General features: G+C 39.4%; 3 protein-coding genes across 6 annotated transcripts; 1 reads left to right on the forward strand and 2 right to left on the reverse strand.

Moving 5' to 3' along the window:
• Positions 1-230: 230 nt before the first annotated feature.
• On the reverse strand, positions 231-7461 carry LOC109088475 (ubiquitin carboxyl-terminal hydrolase 49-like). Of its 4 annotated transcripts, none has more exons than XM_042748814.1 (7): positions 6976-7461; positions 6594-6677; positions 4386-5809; positions 2952-3156; positions 2773-2881; positions 2349-2554; positions 231-872 (listed from the first exon to the last, which is right to left on the reverse strand). In XM_042748814.1, the coding sequence occupies exons 3-7, from the start codon at positions 5748-5750 to the stop codon at positions 769-771; spliced, it is 1989 nt and encodes a 662-aa protein (XP_042604748.1). In that variant the 5' UTR covers positions 5751-5809; positions 6594-6677; positions 6976-7461; the 3' UTR covers positions 231-768. The 4 variants fall into 4 exon arrangements, with proteins under 4 accessions (XP_042604748.1, XP_042604749.1, XP_042604750.1 ...); XM_042748815.1 differs by having other exon boundaries at positions 6959-7461; XM_042748816.1 differs by lacking the exon at positions 6976-7461 and adding an exon at positions 6903-6921.
• A 5293-nt stretch (positions 7462-12754) lies between these two features.
• ccnd3 (cyclin D3) lies at positions 12755-16662 on the forward strand. The gene is made up of 5 exons (XM_019102683.2): positions 12755-13184; positions 15227-15442; positions 15636-15795; positions 16061-16203; positions 16275-16662. The coding sequence occupies exons 1-5, from the start codon at positions 12984-12986 to the stop codon at positions 16359-16361; spliced, it is 807 nt and encodes a 268-aa protein (XP_018958228.2). The 5' UTR covers positions 12755-12983; the 3' UTR covers positions 16362-16662.
• A 523-nt stretch (positions 16663-17185) lies between these two features.
• Positions 17186-27149, reverse strand: LOC109080006 (NUAK family SNF1-like kinase 2). The gene is made up of 6 exons (XM_042749096.1): positions 26879-27149; positions 22992-23112; positions 22756-22907; positions 20738-20803; positions 20341-20593; positions 17186-19259 (listed from the first exon to the last, which is right to left on the reverse strand). Exons 1-6 carry the CDS (start codon positions 27038-27040, stop codon positions 18259-18261), a joined length of 1755 nt encoding a protein of 584 aa, XP_042605030.1. The 5' UTR covers positions 27041-27149; the 3' UTR covers positions 17186-18258.
• Positions 27150-27279: the final 130 nt, after the last annotated feature.

Below are 27279 nucleotides of genomic sequence, written 5' to 3' on the forward strand. Positions count from 1 at the left end.
GTAAACGGATTAAGTTTAAATACTTAATCACTTAAATATTATTTTAAAGTAACACATGTGCATTTAAACACAAATATTCTATGTATAGTGTTGACTGAGTCTTACTACATAAATCAGCATGTATTATACTTACACAAGATTATGAAAATGTATAAAGTGATTTTAAAACCCTGTTTGTCTATATACACCTGTCAGTCAGCATCAAATATAAACAGACAGTAACTCAGGGCTTCATGATTTGTTTTTTTTTATTCACTATCATCAGGAAGATCCCACAAGATCTATAAAGTCGATAACAGGCGCTCTCACAATACAGGACAAAGGTCAAGGGTCAGAGGTCGGCAGTCACGCCCTTCCACACACACACACACACACACACAGCTAGACATTCAGCGTCATAAGATTGTTCGGTCATTTACCACTGATGTAAATGAAGAGGCTTTCTGTTTTCCTGAATTTCATCCCGATTAGAAAGAGAGTAGAAAACAGTCGCAGTATCAAAGGTGAAGAATTCCTGATTCAGAGTGTGTGATGATCATATTGCTGTGGCATTTCTCTCCAGGATGAGTGTCCATCTGTCTCTCTCGCCGCACGTGTGTGTCTCTCTGCTGTCCTGGACCCTGCAGGTGAGTGTGGTTTGGTCCTGAATGCCCTGGGTATAGTGTGACTGTGCCAGCAGAGACCAGTCCACCTCTGAGTCTCACACCGATGTCAGGAGCAGACCTCCAACGAGAGAAGAGCGCGAGAGAGACAGAGAGACAGACAGGTCTAAGAGGAGCGCTGCGTGTAGAACAGGATGTAGGCCTGAGTGCCGCACACCTCCTCCACACTGCACACGTTCATCTCCGAGTCGTTACAGTGAACCCAGAAACCTGCAACACAAACACCGTTACTGCGGCATGTACATCGACATATGTTGTGATTAAGCAAAGTAGCTACTTTACTAGTTACTTAAGTAATCTAATTACTAGGGCTGTCAGTTTAAAGTGTTAACTTAATTAGCTAGCCCCGCCCCCAGATCTGTACATCACCTTACATTTCATACAGTTGACTGTTGACAAATAAATGCAGTTATGCCGTAAAACTGAAGATACTGGAGCAAAAATACCCCGTATGAGTTTTTGTCTCATTTATATCATATGATAAGCGATATCACACGAGTGCTGTTTGTCCTGAATGCAAGTGTGATTTTATTAGGGCTGGTAATTTAACGCGTTCATTAGATGAATTATTTATGGTGAAAAAATTATTAACGTAATTAACAAGTATAACAAATACAATAAAACCAGCAAACAAACAAGTTATATTACACATAAAAATTCTAAAACTTTTCCTGGCAAAATTATATTAAACTCTTTAAGTGAGTTACTGTAATGGTTACCAATGCCTTCAACTGCATGAACGAAAAAAACGGAGATGTTCCATAGTTTACGTTAGGCTACGACGGCGTCTAACGAATTTGATGTTGAATCGAATAAAATATTTCTTTCTAAAGCTACTATTTGTAATATCTATTTAGTACTTTTATAATTTAACACAAAAATAGCTTTAAATAATCTTTTAGGGTTATTTTTACAGCCAAATGTAATTTGCGATTAATTAATCGGCACATCACGTAATTAATACTATTAAAAATTTTATTCGACTGACAGCTCTACTAATTACGTAACTTGTGTTAATTGTAATGCATTATCCCCCAACACTAGCTATGCTTCTATCACACTGTTTTCATGCACATTTTGAAGTATCGCATCAGAAACAAGTGATAGAAATGGCAAATTTAGAATAATTTCGAAAAAAAGTTTTTACGCTCGCTTGTGGTGTTTTTGACTTGTTCGAAAAAGGGTTAATGCGAATAACGGGAGATGGAAAAATTCCTCCATTTATTGTCACGTCTGCTCACTCTGAGGCACAAGTCACTTATTATATATAAAAATTATTATATTGAGTGGCTTCTCCTACTTTTCTTAGTGATATTTAGTGCCAATTTTTGTGTTTGATTTTTTTGTTTGAATCATTTGTTGTTCGAAAAGTTCTTATTCGCAAATGTTTAATGCGATATTCCAATTTTTTGCAACAAATTAAATTCACAACTTTGGATAGAAACCCAGCTACTGACTTTGAGTACTAGTGGCTAGGACTGCAGCTTGATAACTTTGGCGTAAACAATGAAAAGTGTTGCGTCCACTGCCAAAACATGCACATAGCAAAACTTTCATTTGTCTGTTGCAAATGCATCGCAAGAGATTTGAAGCATGCAGGCTGCTTGCTTACACCGAGGGTTGTGTTCGCACCAATTGTGAGCGGTCTGCATGAAGCAGATTGTGGTGCCGTTTACCGTGACTCACCTCCTTCAGTGTTATAACAGTAGGCCGTGTAGTGCCCTGAGCCAAAGCCTTTCCCATGATGCATCACTACAGCAGATAGGTCGTAGGTGTAGGCTTCTCTCTGCGGCGTCGGAGCAGCGTCCGAGCAGCAGTATGGTTGTATATTCAGGACCTGATCAAAAGCCACATGGACGCCGATCTTCTCCCTGTGATTCCGGCCGGACCACCTGCACAAGTGTGGATGGAATCTTTCAAACCAAGGCCGTCCAATCCTAGAGGACCAATGTCCTGCAAAGTTTAGCTCCAACCAGTTTCTGGTCTGAAGACCCTGGTTAGCTGGTTCAAGTGTGACTGGAGCTGAACTCTGCAGGACTGCAGGTTTGGACGACGCTGGTTCCAACTAAGAAACACATCAAGATAAAACATGGGAGGTGTTCTGACTGACCGGAAGCGTTTGAGGTGTAGCCGCAGCACCTGAGGTAAACGGCAGATGAGTAACTGCTTACAGGCCTCCGAAAGAGACAGGGGCTTATGGGACGATTTACGGCGCTTTCCTGAAAATACAGGAAATTTAGATAAGTGCATCAACAACTCTGTGACGTCTGTAAGAAAGGCACAACTCACTGTTGCAGAAGTTGCAGGCGTAAATGCAACCCTCCAAATCCTCGGTCTCAGTGAACTTGGCGAGCATCTCTGACAGCGAGCAGCTCCGTTGACACGCCGCAGCGCTGGGCTTCTCCATGCGGTGGTATCGTTCTGGGAACTCCAGAGACAAATCCCAGAACGGCTCCACCGTGTTCGACTTGCGCTTGCAGGACAGACACGTTACCTGCGGGTTCAGTTTACAAACATTGATTTTCACAGATAATTCACTCAGTGGTTTAGTCCTTAATGCATTTATTCAATCAATTCAAAGTGGAACATCTAAACCTGTGGTTCCCAAACACATTCCCCAAAATAGAGTCTCTACTAAAAAGGTGATGACTCGAGTTGGGTGTGTTTAAAGGGTTAGTTCCCCCAAAAATGAAAATTAGCCCATGATTTTCTCACCTTTAAGTCATCCTAGGTTTTTATGCCTTTATTCTTTCAGACTAGGGATGTTACAAGAACTCATACTACGGTATCAAGTCAGTATAAACATTTTAAAATCCTACTGACAGCTTACAGCTTCTTCATTCATTGTGTCTGTGGTTTATCCTTTTTAACATTATTGGCTAATATTACTGGTTTACATAATTCTTTGTTAATGGTTTTAAAAAATATTTTCAGTCTGCCAGTATGTCAGTGAATTTAAACTAATGCTTGATTTCAAAGGTGTGAAAGTGTGTGTGTATTATTTTGAAGGCCAAGTGCCACTAATGTTGTGTTTTTGTAATGTTAAATACTGTAAAGTAGTTCATGTTTAAGTATTATCGTTATCTTTTATGTTGTATCAACTTAGTATCATTTACCTATCGTGGTATCGGTACTGACTACTAGATTTTTGGTACCATGACATCCCTTTTTCAGACGAATCCAATCGGAGATATATTCAAAAACATCCTGCTTTATAAAACATTCTAAGGTTTATAATGGCAGTGAATGGGGTCGAGATTTTGAAGCCCAAAAAAGTGCATCCGTCCATCATACAAAGTGCCTCACACAGCTCTGGGGGTGAATAAAGCCCTCCTGTAGCCAATCGATGTGTTTTTGTGAGGAAAAATAGCTATATTTAAAATTGTATAAACTGTAATCTCTAGCTTCCAATGACTGTCGTACACGCATTCACAATAGAAAGCTGCTGTGTGAGTCACATTTTAATATGGAAGGATGCATTTCATTGGACTTCTTTTGGACTATTGAAAAATAACAGCCATTAACTTCCATTATAAAGTTTGGAAGAGCCAGGACGTTTTTAAATACAATGCTGATTGGCTTAATCTGAAAGTCATATAGACCTAGGAAATTATAAAGTACTTTTCATTTTTGCTTGAACGATCCCTTTAATTGTGTAGTGTTGGGGGATCTCCAGGAACAAGTTTGGGAACCACGGGTCAAAACAGGTAAGTTGCACGTCACCTGGCTGAGCAGCTGTCCGTGGAAGATAGTGTTGAGCACTTTGAGGACTTGTTTGGACAGTTTCCGCTGCGTGATGGGAATCAGGAAGTGTTTCCTGGGTCCGTCCGACTCCAGTTCCTGCTGGACTTTGTCCAGAAGCTCGCACAAGAACTCTTGCGCGTCCTGCTGGTCGTATCCGCGGAACGCTGGGATCAGGTTCCACACGGAGTGCAGCATGGCAAACGGAGACACCAGCGACCACCGACCCGACCACATGACCCTGAAGAGTGTGTGCAGCTCGTGACACAATGACATCTGCTGCCGAGCCGAGGACCGCGGCTCTTTTGGTTGCACCAGTTCTGCCGAGCTCAAGCTGGGCGGCACGTTCTGTTTGCTAAAGGCGCCGCTGCTCGCCCTCCCCATGCGTCCCAGCGCAGTGAGGGCTCCCTGCGAGTGGTTGGTCTTGGCGAGCAGCTCCTCGGTCTCGCAGAGGTCCAGTGTGAGGAAACACTCCCTGAACTTCTGCAGGTGACTCAGCACCTGGAGAATGGAGTTCATGTAACACGTGTTCCCGAGGTTGCGCAATCCCGTGACTCCAGGCGCGGGCTTCCTGCGACGCGACGACTGCGAGGCGTGATATCGGTGCAACCGACCCGCGTTACGAAGCGGTTTGCGCGACAGGGGCTTGTTGGATAGCAACAGCAGGGACTGTTTGGGAGCCGAAGGGAGTCGTTCCGGAGGATCACGGAACTTCCGAGGAATAAGTGCGAGTGTCGGACGAGGAGCCTGGGTGAGCAGCCGCGCGCTTTTCCTCGGCGGGACATTGGCTAGTTCGCCCATCAGCCGCTTCTTGACTTCCCTGCGTTGCCGTCGCTTCTCCTCTCGCTCTTGCTCCTGTTTCTCCTCGCGCTTACGGTGTTGCTCCTGCTGTCGGCTCCTCCAACAGCGCAAGGCACCTTGAAGGAGAGTTTTCCGTCTGTGCCACAATGCCGTCTGCATAGCGCCATCCCGCGCAACCTCGCAAACTCTAACTCCGCCATCAGACGCCGACGACCGCAGGGAGCGCTGACCAGGGCTGCGGACGGTAGATAGCGCCCCACGAAGGAGCTTCAAGTCGCCCTCAACATTATCATTCAACGCATAATCGCCGCACGCGAAACAGAAGACGTCCAGTTCGCGTACGTCCATGGCTAGCGGGTGCTGCGTCATCTGGTAGTGACTCAGGGAGTGTTCTTCCATGTAGCGGCCGCACGCCACGTGAGCGCACTTCAGACAAGCCCATACGGACTCCGTGGTGCCGCAGTCAACGCACCGCCACATCTGCGGGTTGAGGATGGAGTGGCCCTGGCCCAAACGGAACCGTACCACATGCTTACAGCGATCCATGTCTCCCAACACGCATGAGCACTCGGAGTCAGGAACCACACGCCATGACCGCACTCATCCTAAAGACAAGATAACGTAAAGCTTGTAAGTAATACATTACTGCTGTCAACGAAGACTGAAAACATGCATGTCTCAACAGGTGCTTTCGCACCGCGTAGTTCTAGGAACTTAATTCTTTTCCTGATTGCATTCAGGAACCCTGAAGCGGCCCACAGCGACATCTTTAGTCGCGCAAGTATATTAAACCACTTAAATGACATGAGGGCTCTAGCCTAGAGCGCCATCTACTGTTAAAAATTAAGCTCAGAATCGATTCCAGAGAGAATTGGATTGCATTCCAGTAATCTCAAAATTTATGATCCCAGCCCTATCGACAACTGGTAATTGGAGCTGTTTTTGTTGTGTCGTGGGTTTCGTGATAACTGAGATGGAATGCAAACGCACAATTTACGCAACTGAAAGAGCATGAAAAAATCTGACTTACTTGCATTGCCTCATATCATCGAGGCTGAGAAGACAACACGTAAATGCCGTTGCCGCTGTTTTTCATGTTCGTGGAGTGAATATTTTTACATAGCTTTGTAAAAATGCCAGTGTTTCGTAAGTGTTTGGCCAATCGGCGTACATTTACGTCACTAGTAGTTCCTATAGATCTGCTGTAGACCTTGTTCTGAAGTAGGAGCTCATTTAGTTTAGCAGAGTTCCTAGAACTAAATACATTCCTAGCTCCTGCGGCGCAAACACGCCAAAAAGTGGGAACTTCCGCCAATAGTTCTAGGAACTATTTAAAGGTGCCTCCGGCGTAATGCAACGCGTCACTTTTTTTTAAGCAATATTACTCACTTTGAGAAACGTAGAGTTTCAGCATCAGAGCGGACATGTCCTGTTGCTGTACACTCTAAAAGACTTCATCGTGCAGAGTGAAAACTGTGGAGGAAAGAATGTGTTATTTACCAAACTTGAACACACAGCTGAATGGTTCCATTCTGATTGTAAACGGTGTGGTGCTTTATGTGATGAAGCGTGCGAACGCATATGTAAGAGTTGTGTTTGTGACTATATAGAGTTCTCTTAATGTATGACTGAATGTGAATGCGTATTTTTCATTAGTATTTGAGTGTTTGTCTCGCACAGCAGTGTGTGTACACTTACATGAGTGTGTGTGTGTCTGTTTGAATGTTTGTGTGTGTGTGTGTGTGTGTGCTAACCCGCTAGCGCTACTCACAGAACAAAAGACGCTCCGCCGGGAGACACGCGGAATGCGCGGCAGCGGCGGATCCGGCAGGATCCGGTACCGGCGCTCGTTCGGTGTGTTTGTGCGCGTGTTTACACCGGCGCGAGAGATCCGTTACTTTAAACCCGCTGAACAAAAACCAGCAAGAGCTGCAGCCACGGAATAAACTCACGCCGCAAAGCCACCGATCGGCTCTCAAATAACGTCCCCTCGGCGCGAGTCCTCCACGGAACCGCCGGTCAAATACGTCTGGCGAGTTAAATGACGGTTAATATTTGCGCGGGGTTTTTTTACACTCGCTTTGGGCTGTTATTTACCGCCATCATCCGCACGCGAGAGCTGTCACCATTTTCGGCTCAACCGAACTCGCCCAGCGCCGGCGTCACTGCGCTCTGATTGGCCGAGGAGCGGTCAATCGCATGACGACAGTGTTCTGATTGGTCGAGACGGCGCTCGGTGACGCTGGCGCAGTGGAGCCGGTCTCTGATCGGGTGTGCAGGCGTCTGTCAGGTTTTAAAGCTCCAGAGGCGGGGTCAGATGAACAGATTAACCTTGTCCACAGCGTGATTTTATTTATTTATATATATATAGGTATATAAGTTTTACATTTTAAGATGATTTTCATAAGCTAGCTCATAAAAAAATAACACTTATTATAAGGTTTCGCGTTAGTGGGAAAAGATACAATCAAATGAGTGTAAACAAAGGTTTAAGTATGGACTTAGTATGGTGAAGTAGCCTACATACAGTACGCTTACCCAGCATGCTTTTATCTGGTTAATTACAGACAAATAAAAAGAAGACACCCTCGATTTCCCCATTATACACATGCGTTTGTCATTAAAATGGATCTTAAATTATAAAACGGCTTCAAGAGCAGTTAAAACCATATATTAGATGTGAAACTAAAATGTTTTAAAGCTTTGAGAAGCATCTCAACGTGTTACTTGACATAAAAGCTGATATGATTTGTTTTTTAACTGTTATGTTTTATTTTATTTTGTTTAGTTGGCAAGATTTTTTGTTTTTTGATTATATATTTATATATGATTCAAGATATTAACAAAAAAATGCTAGCATTTTAGTATTTACATTTAGTCATTTAGCAGATGCTTTTATCCAAATAAAGCGATCAGAATCAACTAAAGAGCGATGATGTGTGCAAGTGCTACGACAAGTGATGCTTTTATCCAAATAAAGCAATCAGAATTTTTATTTATCATATTATAATTTTTTTTTAAGAAAACAAGCAGTTCTGGTAAATGCATCTTAAATTAAGAATTTTTAGATATTTTTAACTAGCGCTGTCAAACGATAAATCACAATTAATCGCATTCAAAAATTAAAAGTTTTTGTTTACATAATATATGCGTGTATACTGTGTATATTTATTATGTATATATAAATGCGCACACATGCATGTATATATTTCAGAAAAATATGCTATGTTTATACATTAAATATATTTATATGTAACACAAATTATATGAATAAATTATACTTGTGAATATTTTCTAAACACATACTGTATGTGTGTGTATTTATATGTACATAATAAATACAATACAAATACAAATATATCAGCTTAAGCACAGATTTTCCTTTATACGATGAAAAATCGAATTATAAAATTAATCTCAACATGATTCTGAAAGCTGTTTGTGATGTATTTTTTTGTTGTTGCATGCATATTACTGATCAAAAATTAAGTTTTGATAAGTTCACAGTAGGAAATTCACAAAATATCTTCATGGAACATGATCTTTACTTAAGTATCCAAATAAAGCGATCAGAATCAACTAAAGAGCGATGATGTGCAAGTGCTACGACAAGTTTACAAGATTATTATATAAATGGCACTTTAAAATCTTTTAGTGGGCGGTGCCAAGTGTCCTATTACAAAGTGTATCACTTTTCACTGAAGCTGGATATCCTTCAAAATAAAAGCTCTACTGTCGTTTCTGTCAAAATAAAAGCGTGAACTGAATTGCTGACAGCTAGCGGTTAAAATGCAGTCCAAATTTAAAATATCTCTTTCAAGTGTAGAAATTAGGAAAGAAGTATTTTAATTTCCCTACTATTGTGTAAAGCAAAAAAAAATATACCTATGAAATATTCATTTTACAGTGCAATTGTTTTACAGTATATGTTTAAAATTGTTGTTGTTGTTTAATTTTACAGCACAATTGTTTTACAGTATGGCTTGTTATTATTATATTCTGATTAAAGTTGTCTTAGTTTAGAACAGCTCTTTATTTTTAAGTTTTATTGTTTATTTAGATGGGTCGGAGCTCTAAATTCTGAACTCTCAAAGTGCACATCTGACTTTTTTTTAATATCGCAATAAATATTGTATTGTGGACATATCATATCGTGAGATTAAAGACCAATAGGAATCACGTTACAATAAGACCTCATTAGTTAACTTTAGTTAATTAACATTCACAACGAGCAACAGCTATATTTGCTACAGAAGTTATTAATCTTTGTTAAAAAATACAAGTCTTAGTTCATGTTAGCTCATTAAATAGCACAGTTGCAACTTTCGATTTTAACAATGTGTTATTAAATATTGTAATACCTAAGATTAATGAATATTCAGAAGAGTTTTACACTGGCAGTTTATGTTAACTAATGAATTAACTATTGTTAACTAATGAAGCCCTAGTGTGAACGAACAGTTAAGAATCAAAACAATATCTAGGGCATGTTGTAGTCCAGATTTATTAGTTTAAAAATGAATATTTAAGTAAAAAGTAACATTTAAAATTGCCTACACTTTTATTTCAAACTAATCTATTAACATATTTACTGCATCGCTCATGCCTTACTGACACAAAAACTGTCATTAATCTTTATTTGGAGTACTACTTGTACACAAAACATTTTGCACAGAAAGATCTTTCTTGCTCAGCATATTTCATGAGAACTGTGACCTGCTTAATAATGTGGAACAACCTCTTTAAGAAGAGTTTCCATTTACCAGAGAAGACCTGACAAACTATTGACCAAACCTGTCTGAGAGATAAAAAGATGTGAAGAACCACACAAACACTGTTACTGTACCGAATCCTAATGATGTGTCACTTGCAGAATAATTAGTGACGCGGTGTAAACGGTGTCTGTGTGCACCAGAGGACGCTGGTGAGCTTCACAAGTGCCCAGAACAGATCAGATCTGCTTAAATTATGACTGATAAACAAATCATTACTGTAGTATCTAACAAATACCAGAGAGGAAGTCGAGCGAAACTAAACTCCAGAATTTACTGTAATTGTGTCGTTATTTTTAACTGAAACACAGTTATTTTTAACTGGGATTCTTCCTCCGCTTCAGCATGCACTTACAGTTTTATTCCTCTCTGTGTTCTGAAGGTTTATTCTTTTATCATTCTGCAGCACAGAAGCAGTCATCAGTAGCACAGGTGTATTTGTAGCAATAGACAACAATACATTGTATGGGTCACAATTATACATTTCTCCTTTTATGACAAAAATCATTAGGATATTAAGTAAAGATCATGTTCCATGAAGATATTTTGTAAATTTCCTTACCGTAAATATATCAAAACTTAATTTTTGATTAGTAATATGCATTGCTAAGAACTTCATTTGAACAACTTTTAAACTGTAATTGAAAACAGATGTCTTAATGTGATTACAAGCTAATAAAGTGAATAATATGAACAACTTTTAAACTGTAATTGAAAACTATACTAGATTGACTTTCAATATTATTTCAGTAATAACTTAATGTGATTACAAGCTAATAAAGTGAATAAATTATTTCAGTAATACAGTCAGAATTACATGTAGACATGGCTAGAATAAAACGATATATTTTGAGAATGAACTGTTTTTACAAGATTAAACATCATATTCTGAGAATAAAGTCAATTTCGAGAATAAAGGTGTAGCATTGTGAGATTATAGTTATAATATTTTAAGAATTAAGAAAAATTTAAATTACCATTAAAGTATTATACGAGATTAAACTTGTAACATTTTGAGAATAAAGTTACAATTACAATAATAAAGTCACTGTGAGATCACAGGGTAATGTTTAGAGAGTAAAATTAATGTTTGTAGACTTTTGACTGAATATTTTCAGATTATTACGACTTCAATCTCGCGACGACGATACGATGTTATTCTCGTATTTGTAGTTTTTACGTGCTATCCGCCGTGACACGTTGCAGCGCCGCCATGTTGAAGATCGCAGAGATGGAGCTCAACGGAGCCAGTGGTATTTCCCTGCGGCCACTGGTGCATTTATTTTGGTCTTGCCCACATACCAAGAAACTTTGGAGCAAAATATCTCAATTTATTGTTGTCCATATTTACCCTCAATTTGCATTGTGGTGGGAAAATGTTTAGTTTGGTTTTACTCAACATGACAAAAGTCTATGTTCAGAGTATTATGTGATAAATTTTATTATTATTTTATCCAAATTTTATTTGCACAAGTCAAAATTCTTAAAAAAGAAACCAAGCTTTCTGGAACTTGCTGCTAATATTAAGCACTATGTTCTCTCAATATCTGAGTGTACAAACAAAAAAGCTGTTAGATCATATGACCTCTGTAAGCTTTACAAGATATTTATTTAATTTTTTTCCTTCTTTGCCTTTGTTTTCATTATACTTTGTTTTTAATAACCCCTTGACCTCCCTGGCTTATTTGTATTTTGTCCATAGACTTTATTGATGTACAGAAGATGTTGTTTTCCTGCTGTATGTCCTATTTTTGAATTTAAAAAAGGTATTTCCCTGCGGCTGCTGCCGGAAGCTCTGGTCGCGCACTTTTTGTCGTTCCGCGCTACAAAGCCGAGCTGTCCTCTGAACAGAAGAGTGCCAGACGCATGCGCAGATTTTCTCCGAGATCTGGCGGGAGCTCACGTGACCTGGAGGATGCTACGCCATCTTAACGCAATTAAACGCGCGATTGTGTTGCATTATATTTTGTATTCTTTGCAGTAATTGTGTTTTTGGACTACACTTTTGGTTAAAACTTGTGTTGCTAGGTAATAAAATTACGTTATATAAACTTAAGATCGTTTTGGTTTTATTCAAGCACTCATGGATTGTAACCTCGCCGGTAAAAATGTAGTTTTCAATGAATTGCACTTCGATAATGAATGAAACGGGATGTTTGACAAGAAAAAATTATATAATCTTGGTTTTATTAATGAAGAATTTATTAGAAATTAATAATTCTGAAAAAAGTTGACGGAAATAATGCATTCTGATGAGTTTACGTCTCACATTACTATTTTTTGATTATTTACTTGTTTGTTTTTGCCCAAATCAAAAAGGTAATTGCAGCTTTTTATCTCACAATTCTGAGAAAAAAATAAGTCATAATTGCGAGATAAACTCAGAATTACGAGATTAAAAAAACAAAAACAAACAAAAAAAAAAAACATTTTTTCACAATTCCGTGTCTATGCCTCTCAATTCTGAATTATTTTCAGTCTGACTTTTTTTTTCTTTGCAGTTGCGAGTTTATATGTAACAATTATTTTTTCCCTCAGCATTGCAAATTCACATCTCTCTATTCTGAGTTTATATCTTGCTATTTTGATTGTAAAGTCGGATATAAACTTGCAAGAAAACAGGTCAGAATTGTGAAGTCTCACGGAAACAGGTTTCCATAATTTAGCAAGTAATTATGAAAGCAGTATTTTTTTCCTGGTTAACTCTTTAGACTGAGAACCTGTATAAATAAAATAAATTTATTTTGTTTTTATGAAAAAAAGCTGGCTGCATCAGCGGCGATGTGACGTCACAACGATCGTTGCCATTCCCGTGAGCGCGGGCACGCCGCGCGCCGCAGCTCGCTCACGAACCTTCTTTTAACCGAAGAAAACTATGTTTTCATTTATGAATTTGGCTAAATGTATTGTATGTATTTTTGTAGAGCTGTTAGGAGTTGTGTGAACGTAGATCCCGCGTCTCGCTCGTGACTGACGGTGAGTTTGGCCGCTTTAATCAGTCTGTCAGATGGAGTTGTTCTGTCACGAGCATGTCGAACCGGACTCGAGTTCCAGACCGGTTCGCGCGTTCAGAGACGCGGTTCTGACCCGAGACTCGCGCGTCTGTCGGAACCTGCTGAGCTCGGAGAGACCGAGCATTAAACCCGGTACCGAGCCGACCGACGAGCAGCGCTACGTGCGCCCGATCCTGACCGGATGGATGCTGCAGGTGAGGAGAGATCTCACGAATCATATCAACCTGACTCAGTGATTCGAATCGTGTTCTGATTCAGTGATTCGAATCATCTGATTCAGTGATTCGAATCGTCTTATTCTGAATCAGTGATTTGAATCACACTGATCTGATGATGTCTAATTAATCTAATTCTGAATCAGTGATTCGAATCACACTGATCTGATGATGTCTAATGAATTATTCTGAATCAGTGATTTGAATCACACTGATCTGATGATGTCTAATTAATCTAATTCTGAATCAGTGATTCGAATCACACTGATCTGATGATGTCTAATGAATCATTCTGAATCAGTGATTTGAATCACATCGATCTGATGATGTCTAATGAATCTTAATTTAGTGATTCGAATCGTGTTCTGATTCAGTGATTCGAATCATACTGATCCGATGATGTCTAATGAATCTTAATCTGAATCAGTGATTCGAATCACACTGATCTGATGATGTCTAATGAATCTTATTATGATGATCTGATGATGTCTAATGAATCTTAATCTGAATCAGTGATTCGAATCACACTGATCCTGATGATGTCTAATGAATCTTAATCTGAATCAGTGATTCGAATCACACTGATCTGATGATGTCTAATGAATCTTATTCTGAATCAGTGATTCGAATCACAATGGTCTGATGATGTCTAATGAATCATTCTGAATCAGTGATTCGAATCAAACTGATCTGATGTTGTCTAATGAATCTTATTCTGAATCAGTGATTCAAATCACACTGATCTGATGATGTCTAATGAATCTTAATCTGAATCAGTGATTCGAATCACATTGATCCGATGATGTCTAATGAATCTTAATCTGAATCAGTGATTTGAATCACACTGATCTGATGATGTCTAATGAATCATTCTGAATCAGTGATTTGAATCACATCGATCTGATGATGTCTAATGAATCTTAATCTGAATCAGTGATTCGAATCACACTGATCTGATGTTGTCTAATGAATCATTCTGAATCAGTGATTCGAATCACACTGATCTGATGATGTCTAATGAATCTTAATCTGAATCAGTGATTCGAATCACATTGATCTGATGTTGTCTAATGAATCTTAATCTGAATCAGTGATTCGAATCACACTGATCTGATGATGTCTAATGAATCATTCTGAATCAGTGATTCGAATCACACTGATCTGATGATGTCTACTGAATCTTATTCTGACTCAGTGATTCGAATCAAATCGATCTGATGATGTCTAATGAATCTTAATCTGAATCAGTGATTTGAATCACACTGATCTGATGATGTCTAATGAATTATTCTGAATCAGTGATTTGAATCACACTGATCTGATGATGTCTAATTAATCTAATTCTGAATCAGTGATTCGAATCACCTGAATCACAATGGTCTAATTAATCTAATTCTGAATCAGTGATTCGAATCACACTGATCTGATGATGTCTAATGAATCTATTCTGAATCAGTGATTCGAATCAGTGATTCGATGATCAAATCTTAATGAATCATTCTGAATCAGTGATTCGAATCAAACTGATCTGATGTTGTCTAATGAATCTTATTCTGAATCAGTGATTCAAATCACACTGATCTGAATCATTCTGAATCAATCACACTGATCTGATGTTGTCTAATGAATCTTATTCTGAATCAGTGATTCAAATCACACTGATCTGAATCATTCTGAATCAGTGATTCGAATCACACTTATCTGATGTTGTCTAATGAATCTTATTCTGAATCAGTGATTCGAATCACACTTATCTGATGTTGTCTAATGAATCTTAATCCAAATCAGTGATTTGAATCACACTGATCTGACGTTGTCTAATGAATCATTCTGAATCAGTGATTCGAATCACACTGATCTGATTGTCTAATGAATCTTATTCTGACTCAGTGATTCGAATCACACTGATCTGATGTTGTCTAATGAATCTTATTCTGAATCAGTGAATCGACTTTGATCTGCTTGAGTGATTCGAGTCACTCTGATCTGAATCCTGAATCACGTCGCTTTTTCTCGAGCAGGTGTGTGAGGATCAGAAGTGTGAGGAGGAGGTGTTTCCTCTGGCCGTTCATTACCTGGACAGGTACATATCCCAGAATGCCGTGCACAGGTGCCGTCTTCAGCTGCTGGGGTGCGTCTGCATGTTCCTGGCCTCCAAACTCAGGGAATCGGTTCCTCTGAGCGCCGCCAAGCTGTGCGTCTACACGGACCACGCCGTCTCCGTCCCAGAGATCGTGGTAACGTCACGTGACCCGCTTTTACGTAAACCGCTAGCATCCAGCTATATGACTGGTTTTGTGCTCCAGGGTCACATTTATGTATTTAATATTATTTTTTTTTAGCTCTGCTTGTGGTAATGATTCTAAATGTATCTTGCGGCTGCTTGAGGCTGGTGATTGTGTTAGTGGTGCTGCTGTGTGATGTGTGCAGCAGTGGGAGGTGCTGCTGGTGTCGCGTCTGGACTGGGATCTGGCCGCGGTTCTGCCGTCGGATTTCTTGGAGCCGCTGCTGCAGACGCTGCCCCTGAGCGCCGGGGACACGGCTTCGGTCCGGAGACACGCGCTCTCCTACATCGCTCTGAGCTCCACAGGTACTGAGTCACTGATTCACACGATTCGTTCAAAACCTGGATTCATTCAGTGCCTCGCATACACACAACAGTTCTGCTGTAGCTTTAAAGGTAATATTTATATAACAGACGCACCATATTGTGGCACAATATTAACTTCTTGTTTACGGAACTGTTGTATAAAATCACATTCGCACTCGTGTGATATTGCTCTCGCTGCTCAAAGCTCATACAGGGACAAAGCTGCATTTATGGAAACTGACGTCCCCGTTGTGTGTGTTTTCAGAGCTGAAGTTCTCGGTCTTCGCTCCGTCTGCGGTGGCCTGCTCGTGTGTGACGGCGGCTGTGATCAGACTGGACGTCCTAAAGAACCAATACAGCCCCGACGGCCTGCTGCAGCGGCTGAGGGACGTGCTGGACACGGACATGGTGAGGACACATTGACTCGTAAGGGCTCGATGGCTCTGCCTCGACTGAGCCGCTCTCTCTCTGTGCTCCAGGTGTCGCTGCGCTCCTGTCTCTCGTCGCTGGAGGACACCATCAGTCAGATGCTGCCGCCTCCACCCGAGCAGGACCTCCCGCTCTGACAGGTGGACGCATCGAACCCTCGCACATCTGTTGCTCAAGCCAATGGATTCTAGTGTTTTCCCTCTTGTTGTTGACGGTTCCGGTACATTTGCGTTTGTTGGCGATGTTCGCATTAGTTTTAATGTCGCAGATGTTCTGCACCCAAGCAAATATTTGCATTGTCAGGAAACCTTCGCGTGATTTTACACAACATTTATTTCATGCTGCCTTTAGACTTGAATGTATGTTATTGATATACTCTTTTTTTAACTTTAAAGACATGTGTGTGTGAAAATAAACAGCATTGATGTGGACGGTGAATGGGTTTTGATGTGGTGGTTTAAACAGAAATGCCACTTTCACAATGAAAATCAAAAGACAGGATGGTTTTGCATTAAGAAAATGAGCCTGTTCTTCATCATGCTATTATTTCTAAGATTAGATTTGAATTAAAACTAGCATAAATTAAATTCAGAACAACAAACACTACCATGATATATACACTGGCACGGCGTGAATATTTCTTGCATACTAATTAGCAAATTTACTCGTGATAAAAATAATGTCACAATGCAAAAAATGACCCCAAATAATCTCAGTTGTCTTTGATAATTTAAATAATCTACATCCCAAAACACATTCAATACTACACACCATAAGTGTTTTTTTAAGGCATTGTTAGTTTATCATTAGCATTTTATAAATGCATAACTTTCTCAACATTTTATTTCAGTTAACGTTCACTGCATTTCAAGTAACCAAAATGTTTTAATGTCTATGTTTTGATCAACTGTAAAAACCCTGGTATTGGGTCATACTTCCGCTGCAAAAGAACACAGACACCTTTGTTGCACACTTTTTTCCATTTGTTTTATTGTTGAGTCAAAGAGACATCAGGGCAGATAGATCAGGCACTTTGGCAAATAAACATGCAGGAACTCAAACAAAATATAACACCAAACAGAAGAATGGCAACTCATTACCTGGTTTATCTCGAGCTGTGACACTCCGAGCTCCTGTTAATTACACAGGACTCACAAAAACTGTATGGAGAGTTCAGATTTACTGACGACCCCAAACACCCCACTATGACACCAAAACACCCTTCCATCCCAGTCCTAAATAGCTGTAACCACACAGTTGTTAACATCCATTAAATCTCACCATTTCAACACGCAGAATGTTTGTAATAAAACTTGAGAAGCGCTTTTAGTTTAATCTTACTCTGAAAGGTCACATTGTATTTTACCATCCTAATAAACTACGATATGGAAGCAGTTCAAACACTCCTATCTGCACAATTCTTATCACGAAACAGATGCAAAACTAAAGTCTGGACTGCATACAGTCATAAACAGACAGTAGATTATTGTATCCGTGCACCTGTGAACTCGGAGCAGATCAAGCATGTTGTAAAAGTCAGAAATTGGCGGGAACGATCTTCAAGAGCTGTGAGTTTTTGCACAGTGCTGTTGTTGTGTTCTAAAACCAGTATTCACCTTAAAAACAAACTGTACTCACAATGGTTCTAAACTTTATCACGAGTCATCTTTGGTATTTTTTTTTTTGACTAGCCAACACCCTAAACAGTCATTTGAAAACATTTCTAAGAATAACCAGTCAGTTGTTCATGACTGGGAGCAAGGCAGCTGACGAAATAAAAGGCATTTTTCTCAAACCAAGTCTACATAATAAAAACCACTCTTTTGCATGTTACAACACAAACTGCTGTTCCCTCAAAATTAAATGCATGTCCTAAACAGGATGTCCTGTCCTCTATGAAGGCCGATTTCCTGCTGGGCCATTCCCTGACCACTCTTTGTCTGGAATTGCTCCAGAACATTTCCAAGTACTTTCCTAGCCGGCTTCCTTTTCCTAGAGTTGCGTCATCTCTGCACATCGTAGTCTCTGTGCGTTTCAGCTTGCGGTTGCTCCCAAGGCTTGTTTATAAGTCTGAGTGACGTTTTCGCAGTCAGATATTGAAAACACGCTATCGGACACTCCTGCGCGGTAGCAGGCCACATCTATTTCCCAGTGTCCCTGGTACTGGGACTCTTCCCTCAAGTCGAGGAGATTGTCAGCGGACACGCATCCTCGCATCCTCCGTCCACCTGCTGGTCGCTCCATTGGGGCGACTGGAATCTCGCGCTCAGGTAGGTCAAGTCTGTCGAAGGACTCCGAGGAGAGGATGCTATCCTCACTGATCGCGCCGCTCGGTCTGGATCTGTTGACCACCGTTGGTAAGGAGGGTGCAAGCTGGTCCAGCGAGCCGAATTCCTGCAGGCCGCCGGAAAACTTGCCGTGCCGTTTGAGGATCCCCTTGCGGTGTGGCACCGGTGACGGGTTCCCAAGAGTCTGTCCGGAGTTCTCTGGAGAAGAGGAATAATAGCCTGATTCGCTTTCCGAAGGCTTCTTCAGGATGCCTTTAGGAGGTGGAGGAAGGACAGTTGGTGCCAAAGCGTTCTGGCTTTTCTCCTCCAAGGGTGTAGCCTGGGAGTCACTGGGCGCTTTCTGTTTAAGACTCCCCCGCTTCTTTAGAATCCCTTTAGATGGGCGAGGAGCTTCCTGCATGGTCTGCGAGACGTTGTTTTCTTTGCGCGACCTGCGTATGGAGCGCTGTCGCTGGACCGGTTCTCCTCCGGTGGCCCCACTTGTCCGCAACAGGCAGCGCATCTTAGAGCTGCTCTCCAGAAGAGGACGAGATGTGCGGCGTAGCCAGTCTGCGATACGAGTCGGGCCACCAATTTGACACGCAGCGGCCGCATGTCCTGGCTCCTGATGCGCAGCTGCAGGTTCGCTCTGAGCCAGTAGAGGGAGCTGATAGCCCCAGTTGAGCCACCAGTGACCCGCGATCTCCTCCAACGTAGCTCTACGCTCTGGGTTTACCATCAACATCCAGCGGATCAAACCACACGCATCTGTGGGGCGACAACAAGGATTAGAATTGATGCTACAGATGACCTACAACAGGGATGTCCGGTCCTGCATCAGGAGGGCCACCTTCCAGTCGAGTTAGCTCCAGCTCTAATTAAACTTGCCCAAGCCAACTAACCAGTGTCATCAGGATCACTAGAGGCAGGTGTGTCGGAGCTAATCTCTGCAGGAAAATGGACCTCCAGATGCAGGACTGGACACCCCTGGCCTACAACATCACAGACTTCAAAGCTGCATTCAAACAGACTGGTTTGTGGTTTCTGGATGTCATTCTTTTTCAGTAAGGGTTAGCAACGTGAGGGACTGTTGGCAGTGCAAAGCACGTGTATCCATGTGGCACGGTTCCAAAGTCTTATGTAACTATGCAAATGATCAGCAATGCAGTGTTTTGACTACTAATGGAAATGAAAGCATGGGAGCGCAAACAGTGCACAGTATCTGCGTTACCCACCCCTGTTCCTGGAGGCACACCAATCGTACACATCTTCAAACTCTTCCCAAACAAACACACCTGATTCAACTCATCTGCTTGTTAGTAGAGACTCCAAGACCTGAGATGGGTAAGGGAGACATCCAGAATGTGTACTGTTGGTGTGCCTCCAGGAACAGGGCTGGGAAACATTGCGTGGCGAGATTAGTTCATGTTACTCTGGGCAGGTTCCCGGTTCTCTGTAATGTAGGGACATAGCTAAAAATGATGCATTAAAAATACCATGTGAGAAATTGGATCTCATCAAAAATATTAACTCAACATTAATACAGCCACTGCAACCAGACAACCTCCGGCAATAAAGTTGCTGCCGTTGTGAACTCAACAGTCAGAACTCAACTTTATGGGACCGCCAACAGATGGACGGCTATCTGCTATAATGGCTTATCTGCTAGAAATAGATAAGCTCCATCTATAAAACTGCTGGATTGCATGGTTGAAAGAGCCAAGTCTAGACCTTCGCTTTGGCAAACACAGTAAACCAGTTTCGTTCGTTGGTTTAAAAATAGAGCAAACAGTACACAAAGGCGGTCTCTTGAGTTTCGGTTGTCTTCTGTCTGGTTTAAGAGCCTCACCAGATGGTTTGGTGGGTTTGCGGTAGTTTCCGGTGCTGATCTGCTGGACCAGCTTCTTGTGGTCTTGTCCGTCGAAAGGCATGGCTCCATGGACCAGCGTGTACAGCAAGACGCCCAGAGACCAGCTGTCCACCTCCGGTCCTCTGTACGGCCTGCCGTTCACAATCTCAGGCGACGCGTACAGGGGACTGCCGCAGTACGTCTGCAGGAATTGATCGTTCTGGTACAGGTTTGACAACCCGAAGTCAGCGATCTGAAAAACAGACAGTGGTTTCAGTCATTCCCATTGAGCGCTCGTTGGCCTTTCGCTCTGCCTGGTTTATAGCTGAAAGTAGATTTATGCCGTTATCTTATGCAAGGTTCAATAGGGCGTCTGACTTATTTTTCACGAACTTACCTTTATATTGCCGTTGTCGTCCAGCAAGATGTTCTCCAACTTCAGGTCGCGATGAACAATACCGTTCTGTTGGAAAAACGGAGATATTTAGAAACCACAACCGCCGTAGATTTTGCAAATCTGATCCGACTTTAGATTCTTAATAGATGAGCTGTTTTTGACACACAGTTGAGTAAATACGCCAGTTTTTACGTTGCTTGCCTACCAAGCACAGGCTAATGAACGTTATCGGAATATTTCATAATACTGCTATTGGTGTAATTTTATAAAAGCAATCACAGTTCAGAGGGGATTTAAACTGCTGATTATGGCTTTAAACGTATAGTTCACCCAAAAAGGAAAAATTGGGTTTATATACTGTATGCTTTATTTTTAAGATTAACAGTTTTTCCAAGGCAGTGTTTCCCGCTATAGCAGAGCTATCAAACCCTCTCTTGTTGTGATGTTAAGTCTGTATTTAATCTCTGAACAGTAATCAGTGTTGAGTGCTACTAAATGATCAACCGTTGAAAACATTCATTAGAGATTTAGAAAAGTAATCAGTTACACTAATAAAGTAGTTGAAAGGTTACACTACTTGTTACATTTTAAATGCAGTATCTAGTAACCTTCCCAACACTGACTATCCCTTGAATGAATGATCCAGTGATCAACGACGTCACTCTTTTAATAATTTCAGTTTCACTCTTAAACACTTTCCTAACGACAAACGATCAGGAAAATCCCCCACACCTCTATCTGGTGACGATCTCTAAAGAAGCACACAGTTCATGCCCGTGTGAGTTCTTTTAGCTCAAGATTAATTCAGCGCAGGAACAACATCGAAAGCCATTTTTACTAAAAGCTATTAGATTGTATAATCGATGTCGTATTAGATGATTAATGTAGAATTTTAACTGTGTAGTGTATAAATATGGAGGAGTGCGTACTTTGATGCTTGAAACAAAGGGGTGCTGTATTTTATTTGTGTCTATTTTATTTATTTATTGTGTGGTGAGCTCTGCTTCGACGTGAATTTTTTTTACATTTTTTAAAAAGCTTTCATTTTCAAGTTAAAAGTTTTAAGTTGTATTTTTGTTGTGGTTTTGTCTTTTTTTTATTTTTCTACATAATTATGAATTTTTATTTTAGTGTTAATTTGATTCGTCTTAGCACTTAAAATAATTTTTTTTAAATGTTAAATAACTGAAATTAGTTTTTTTATATATTTTAATTTATTTCATTTACCTTGGACATTAATAAATATAAACTACAGCAATGTTATTTTAAATGTCACGTAATATGATGATATAGTTTTTAATAATTATTTATATTTATATATATTCAGTTTTTCATTTAAATTTTAAGGTTTTTTTTGTTTTGACGTTTAAGTTCATAAGTTTGTTGTTTTTATCATTTTTAATAGTAAAATAATTTTTGTAATGTAAGTACTTAATTACAGTTATTTTAGTTCTTCAACTTAAACTAAACAGAATTTAGAAACGATGCAAAATAAACGATAACTGGCATAAAATATTTTTTATTTATTTCCGTAACCTCAGTCGTTGAAGAATAGAAATTACCGCAGTGTTATTCTAGTATTATTATCATTATGCTAATATAGTTTTTATTAGTATTTTAAATTATTTTAATCTTTTTTGTTTACAATGTTAGTTTAATTTTTTTATTTTTAAGTTTAAGTTTTCTTTTTTTTCGTTTTTTTTTTTCGTTTTTTTTTTTTGTATTTCAGTTTTTGTTAATTTAACTAAAACTAATTTTTTTACTTTTAAATGAGATTTGGTCAACATTTGAAGTGGATCAAAGTCGTCCTAAAACCTTAATGTGTTCTTGTTTTACGACAACTTTGAACTTTTCTAAACCTCTTCAAATGTTGACTTCTGTATTTTATAGCATCAACCCTTAAGCTTCAATCCACTGAAATCAAGCATCAAAGTACTGTATTTATTGTATTTTAAAACGTTTTGCAGTATATAGAAACAGGGAAGGTGTAGATGCTTGAATCAGAAATGAACCCTGACCCGGTGGCAGTACTGTACGGCAGAGACGATCTGTCTGAAGAAGTGTCTGGCCTGGCTCTCTGGGATGTGCTGCTTGTCACAGATGAAGTCGTACAGATCTCCTTTACTGGCGTACTCCATCACGATCACGATCTTCTCCTTGTTCTCGAACACTGAAACACAGTCGGATCAGATCAGCTCGGCTGTGAAGACGCTGCCGTTCACGTCTGTCTGGATCGCATCGTGAGAATCTGTACCTTCATGGATGCTGATGATGTGCGGATGAGCGAGAGACGACATGATCTCGATCTCGCGCCGGATGTGCATCAGATCCTGCTCATCCCGGATCTTCTCCTTACGGATCGACTTTATGGCCACCTGCGGAACAAGACCAGACACAAACATCAGCATGTTTACAGAGACCGCAGCGGAGGGGCGAAGATCAAGAGCTGTTATTCCGGCTTATATATTGATGTTAATAAATATAATTACATAAAATGTGTTAATTATGTTAGTATACTATACTAATATATTTTATTATTTATAGCATTCATTTATTAGATATTAAACAATTATTTATTATGGTTTATTTATATATTTTATTATTTAATTATTAATAGCATTCATTTATTAGATGTCAGGTGAAAGGATCAAGCGTGATCTCAAGCGAAGATGAAAGTGATATTTACACCAAAGATAGTTTCACAAATGATTTACAGAGAAATTGATGCTGCTTACAGTCAAACTGAGATCAGAGCGGCCTCATCAAACACAGCAGACTGACGATCCTCTCTAATGTGTGATTGATGTGTGTGTGTGTGTGTGTGTGTGTGTGTGTGTGTGTGTCAGACGTGTCTCCACAGGTCACTGATGAGTGGCAGATGGACAAACACACACACACACACACACACACATCTGTTCTGACACGCAAAACATACTTAAACATTTCAGAAAAATTCAGTAAGGTTTGTATGGAACACCATTAGTGTCAAAAATAGTTTTGTTAAAGTATATTAAATCATTTTTAGTTTTTTCCCTTCTGACTGAATATTGTTTATAATCATGGATATATGTGTGTCTATTGATGAACCACCGCAGCATGAAAAATTCATCGTTTTCATCTGAAAGATGCAGTGAAATGAGTTTATTTTATTTTAAAATATTTATTTATTTATATACACAAAAGTATTTTAGTGTGGTTCTTGTGTTGTTTTAACTTTCAAAATAAGTTCTCAGTTTTTTTAGTTAAAAAAAAATAAAGGGGTAAATGTATTAATGTGGTAACATTTGATTTTTTTACACTTAAACCCATCTTTAGTAGCTCAAGTGTACTACAAGTGGTGACTAAATAGATTTTTAAATTCAGAGGTAGTATGTTAACAATGCATTTTAGTTCATATTCACAGTGTCCCACAGTTGAGTACACTTTAAGTTTTTCATAATCATTTTTAGTATATTAAGCACAAAATCAGTGTGCAAATGGAGCACTTTAAGTACATTATGGAAGTGCGCTTTTTCCACCCATGGTTGATGATAAAGAGTTTGTCCACTAAAGCGAGCGCTGTAAACAGTGTAATCAGGAGCGTTCGAGACGGTTATCTGTGAGGAAAGAAGCAGGTCAGACGCGTCCAGACTCGCTCAGAAGAGCAGAATAATAATGTCCTTCCTGACAACTGAACAAACACACCCTGCGTGACACAAGCAGGAAGGAAATCTGTGCTCTCCAGGAGGAAAACCCCACTGATCTGCTTCAGTCAGAGCACACTAAACACTGACCAGCTCCGGCGCCCTGGACATGGAAAAATAGATGAAGCCTACACAACGTGTTCATTTACATCCACCGCGCCTCGGAAACTAACAAAACTTTAAAAACAGCATGCAGCACGTGCAGCCTCTAAACAACAACAACACGGCATCACGTCAGAAAAACACCTCTGTCTTTGTCCGTATCTATTCTTTTGGTTTCCACAAAAATAAATAAAATAATTATAATTTAAATAAATAAATTACCTAAATATCCTTAAAACAAGAAATTTATTTGCAGAGAATAAATAATACGATTATTGAAAATCATTTATAATGATTAAACCATTTAATTTATTAAATAAAATATTCAGGCCGTGTGTGAGTCATTTTCATATAACTTAAGTAAAAATAATTTTTCTCTTGTTTAAAACATAAATCGTAGTTTTGTGCTGTATTTTTTTTTTTTATTATTGCAGATATATTCAAATTATTATTTTACACAGCATACAAATGTTTTGTTTTCCATTAATATGTATTTCCAAAATATGTAAAAAGAATTCTTAAAACGATCGATTTAATAATAAATATCACCAGCTTTGTATTTTGAGTTAAATATAAATTAAATAAAAATATTGTTTTCATGTTTGAAGCATAAAACTATCAGAAAACTTAGTGTGCTTTGTGCTTCTAAGTTACGAAAACAAATTTTATAGCAGATTTATTCTCAAAAATCAGAATTATATTTATTATTACACAGCATTGCTTCTCATTTAAATGTCAAGTTTATTAATTTTTATACATTTAAAACAGACAGATTTACTTGAGAAGAAACTGCATAAGGTAAATATTAATATAGGCTAAATATAAATATAGTTTGTTATGCGATTTAATAGTTTTAAAAACAAATATCTTACAGTGATAAGATTAACCGCTGAAAAGAAAACAGTAAGCGTAAGGATTTAGGGTTAAGTGTGCTGGATATAGTTTCAAAACACAAAAACAATAATCCTAGTGCACCTAAAAACAGGCTTGACTTCATGAGACTGACGCATTAGCTGTCCATTAATGGCACTGTTTCAGACAGAATATGGAGCAGAATAACAATAGGTCGGTGCATGCCAGTGACTAAGCCTGTAAAAATAAGTTTTCGGCTCCGTGGATTGAGCCCTGGGCTATTTAAAGCTCTTTCCAAAGGCTGGGCGGCTCCGCAGAACCTGTTTAGTGTTTACTCTGAGCACTGATGAGCCTCACGGCAGAACCTGGAGTTATTGTTCTCATCAAAACAGCTCAATAATGCCTCCACATACATGCAAACACAGCGTGTGGCAAGCCGTTTAGTCCTTCACAGCATATGACTTCTTGATATCAACAATTCAGTTTTCACTAGTTAAAAGGCTAGTTATTGATATCAGGAATTGAATTTCAACTAGTAAAAATTATAATTGTTGATATCTGTAATTGTATTTTCACTAGTTAAACATCTCCATAGGCTGCCATACAAATTCAATAGTCAATATCAATAATTGATTTCTCACTAGTTAGTAACTATATCAGAAATACAATTCTTACTAAGCTTTTATTTCTGTAATTACATTGTTAATAGTAAAAATGTGCTCCTGATATCAAAATTTAGATTGCTGCTTTGATAAAAATATCAATAATCCGATTGTCACTAGTGACGTTGTTAATTTCTGATATCATGAATGAGATTGTTACTAGTAAAATAAGTCATTTTAGATAGAAATCACTCTTCTAATTATAATAAAAGATATCAGAAATGACAAATGCGACATATTGAAATCATTTACAGATATCAAGAATTAACATTTCAACTAGTGACGACTGAATTCTTGATATCAGGAATTCACATTTTTACAAGTAACCACGTGATTACCGAAATCAGAAATAAAGGCTTAGTAAGAACTAGTGAGAAATGAATTCTTGATATCAACAATTGAATTTGAATGGCAGCCTATGGTGACGTTTAACTAGTGAAAATACAATTACAGATATCAACAATTATAATTTTTACTAGTTGAAATTCAATTCCTGATATCAAGAACTAGCATTTCAACTAGTGAAAACTGAATTGTTGATATCAAGAATTCATATGCTGTGAAGGAATAAATGTCAAAACGGCTTGCCATACTACACACAAACATACAGTCATTTTCAGCACGAGCATTAAAAAGTGCTTAGAACCTGCAGGACAATTAAAAAAACACACACATTAAATAACTTCTGTCAGTTTATTCTATAGTTAATATTTTATTCTAAATATTTTAATGTTTACTTAAATATTTTATGATTTTAAAATACTTTTATTTATTTTTAACGCGTTATTTTATTGCAGTTGCATCATTACTTTGACAGCTGCATTATCCGAACGCTCTCTCACCGTTCTACCGGATCGGTCCACGGCTTTCTTCACGCGCCCGTACGTGCCTTTCCCGAGCGTCTGCAGGAACTCGTATCGGTGCTTGAGGTTGTGTTTGTGATGGTGCCGCTTCACGGCCTGACGCTTGACGCGCGCGACGCCCGGATCCCCGTCACACTCCATCAGCTTTCAGAAGAGGAAGATGAAGGTGTTCATGTCCGCGGACAGGTGCGATAGTGAGCGAGGGGCGCGCGCGGAGCGACTACTGGAGTCCGGTGTGGGCGGGGCTCTTACCGTAAGGACCGCCCCTCGCGTTTGTTGTGAACCAGGTAGGCGTGTTTAAAGCCTTTGTAGAAACAGAGCGACACGCGTCATAAACTGAAAACCACGCCCACAAACATTCATTATTTTTAACCATATCA

Source organism: Cyprinus carpio, chromosome B22, assembly GCF_018340385.1.
Source record: "Cyprinus carpio isolate SPL01 chromosome B22, ASM1834038v1, whole genome shotgun sequence".
Taxonomy (NCBI): Eukaryota; Metazoa; Chordata; class Actinopteri; order Cypriniformes; family Cyprinidae; genus Cyprinus; species Cyprinus carpio.

Excerpts from the sequence above, each read along its gene's own strand:
- ccnd3 (XM_019102683.2), top strand. The coding sequence starts at position 12,984 with ATGGAGTTGTTCTGTCACGAGCATGTCGAACCGGACTCGAGTTCCAGA. Across the intron at positions 13,185-15,226 it reads TGACCGGATGGATGCTGCAG|GTGTGTGAGGATCAGAAGTG; the intron begins GTGAGGAGAGAT and ends TTTCTCGAGCAG. Across the intron at positions 15,796-16,060 it reads CATCGCTCTGAGCTCCACAG|AGCTGAAGTTCTCGGTCTTC; the intron begins GTACTGAGTCAC and ends GTGTGTTTTCAG.
- LOC109088475 (XM_042748814.1), bottom strand. The coding sequence starts at position 5,750 with ATGGATCGCTGTAAGCATGTGGTACGGTTCCGTTTGGGCCAGGGCCAC. Across the intron at positions 3,157-4,385 it reads ACGGACAGCTGCTCAGCCAG|GTAACGTGTCTGTCCTGCAA; the intron begins GTGACGTGCAAC and ends CTGAACCCGCAG. Across the intron at positions 873-2,348 it reads CTGTTATAACACTGAAGGAG|GTTTCTGGGTTCACTGTAAC; the intron begins GTGAGTCACGGT and ends TTTGTGTTGCAG.
- LOC109080006 (XM_042749096.1), bottom strand. The coding sequence starts at position 27,040 with ATGGAGTGTGACGGGGATCCGGGCGTCGCGCGCGTCAAGCGTCAGGCC. Across the intron at positions 20,804-22,755 it reads CCGTACAGTACTGCCACCGG|AACGGTATTGTTCATCGCGA; the intron begins GTCAGGGTTCAT and ends TTTTTCCAACAG. Across the intron at positions 20,594-20,737 it reads ACGACAACGGCAATATAAAG|ATCGCTGACTTCGGGTTGTC; the intron begins GTAAGTTCGTGA and ends TCTGTTTTTCAG.